Source organism: Penaeus monodon, chromosome 23 (genome assembly GCF_015228065.2).
Source record: "Penaeus monodon isolate SGIC_2016 chromosome 23, NSTDA_Pmon_1, whole genome shotgun sequence".
NCBI classification, from domain to species: Eukaryota; Metazoa; Arthropoda; class Malacostraca; order Decapoda; family Penaeidae; genus Penaeus; species Penaeus monodon.
The window spans coordinates 24,935,263-24,935,556 of record NC_051408.1 but is presented as its reverse complement, the minus strand read 5'-3'; the positions used below and the strand labels follow the sequence as shown (position 1 = coordinate 24,935,556).

General features: G+C 40.5%; 1 protein-coding gene across 1 annotated transcript in view; it reads left to right on the top strand.

Annotated features, from left to right (window-relative positions):
- Nucleotides 1-294, top strand: part of LOC119587903 (putative N-acetylated-alpha-linked acidic dipeptidase) — a gene marked incomplete at its 3' end in the record, with an annotated part of 29,869 nt that overhangs the window by 22,382 nt on the left and 7,193 nt on the right. The window contains 1 exon segment of the mRNA XM_037936613.1: nucleotides 51-200. Coding sequence (XP_037792541.1) covers nucleotides 51-200 — 150 coding nt within the window.

The window sequence follows — 294 nt, the reverse complement described above, 5'->3', positions numbered from 1 at the left end:
AAAGTGGTAACTTAATGTGAGGTACAGGGAATGCTTCATTCTCTTTCTAGAACGAATTTAACTGGTCCGATTACCCGCTCTACCACACTACGTTCGAAGACTTCGATGCTATGAAGAACATTCTTGATCCAGAATTTCGTTATCATCTCTCCATGGGTCATCTTTGGGGACTGATTGCCATCGGTCTTGCTGACGCCAAGGTTACGTATCTGAGAAGTCAGCTGTTCTAAATTAGTGTTGATAGGGATTGTTATTCATATTTCTACTTTATTGTACGTATGTCCTTATCAGTCT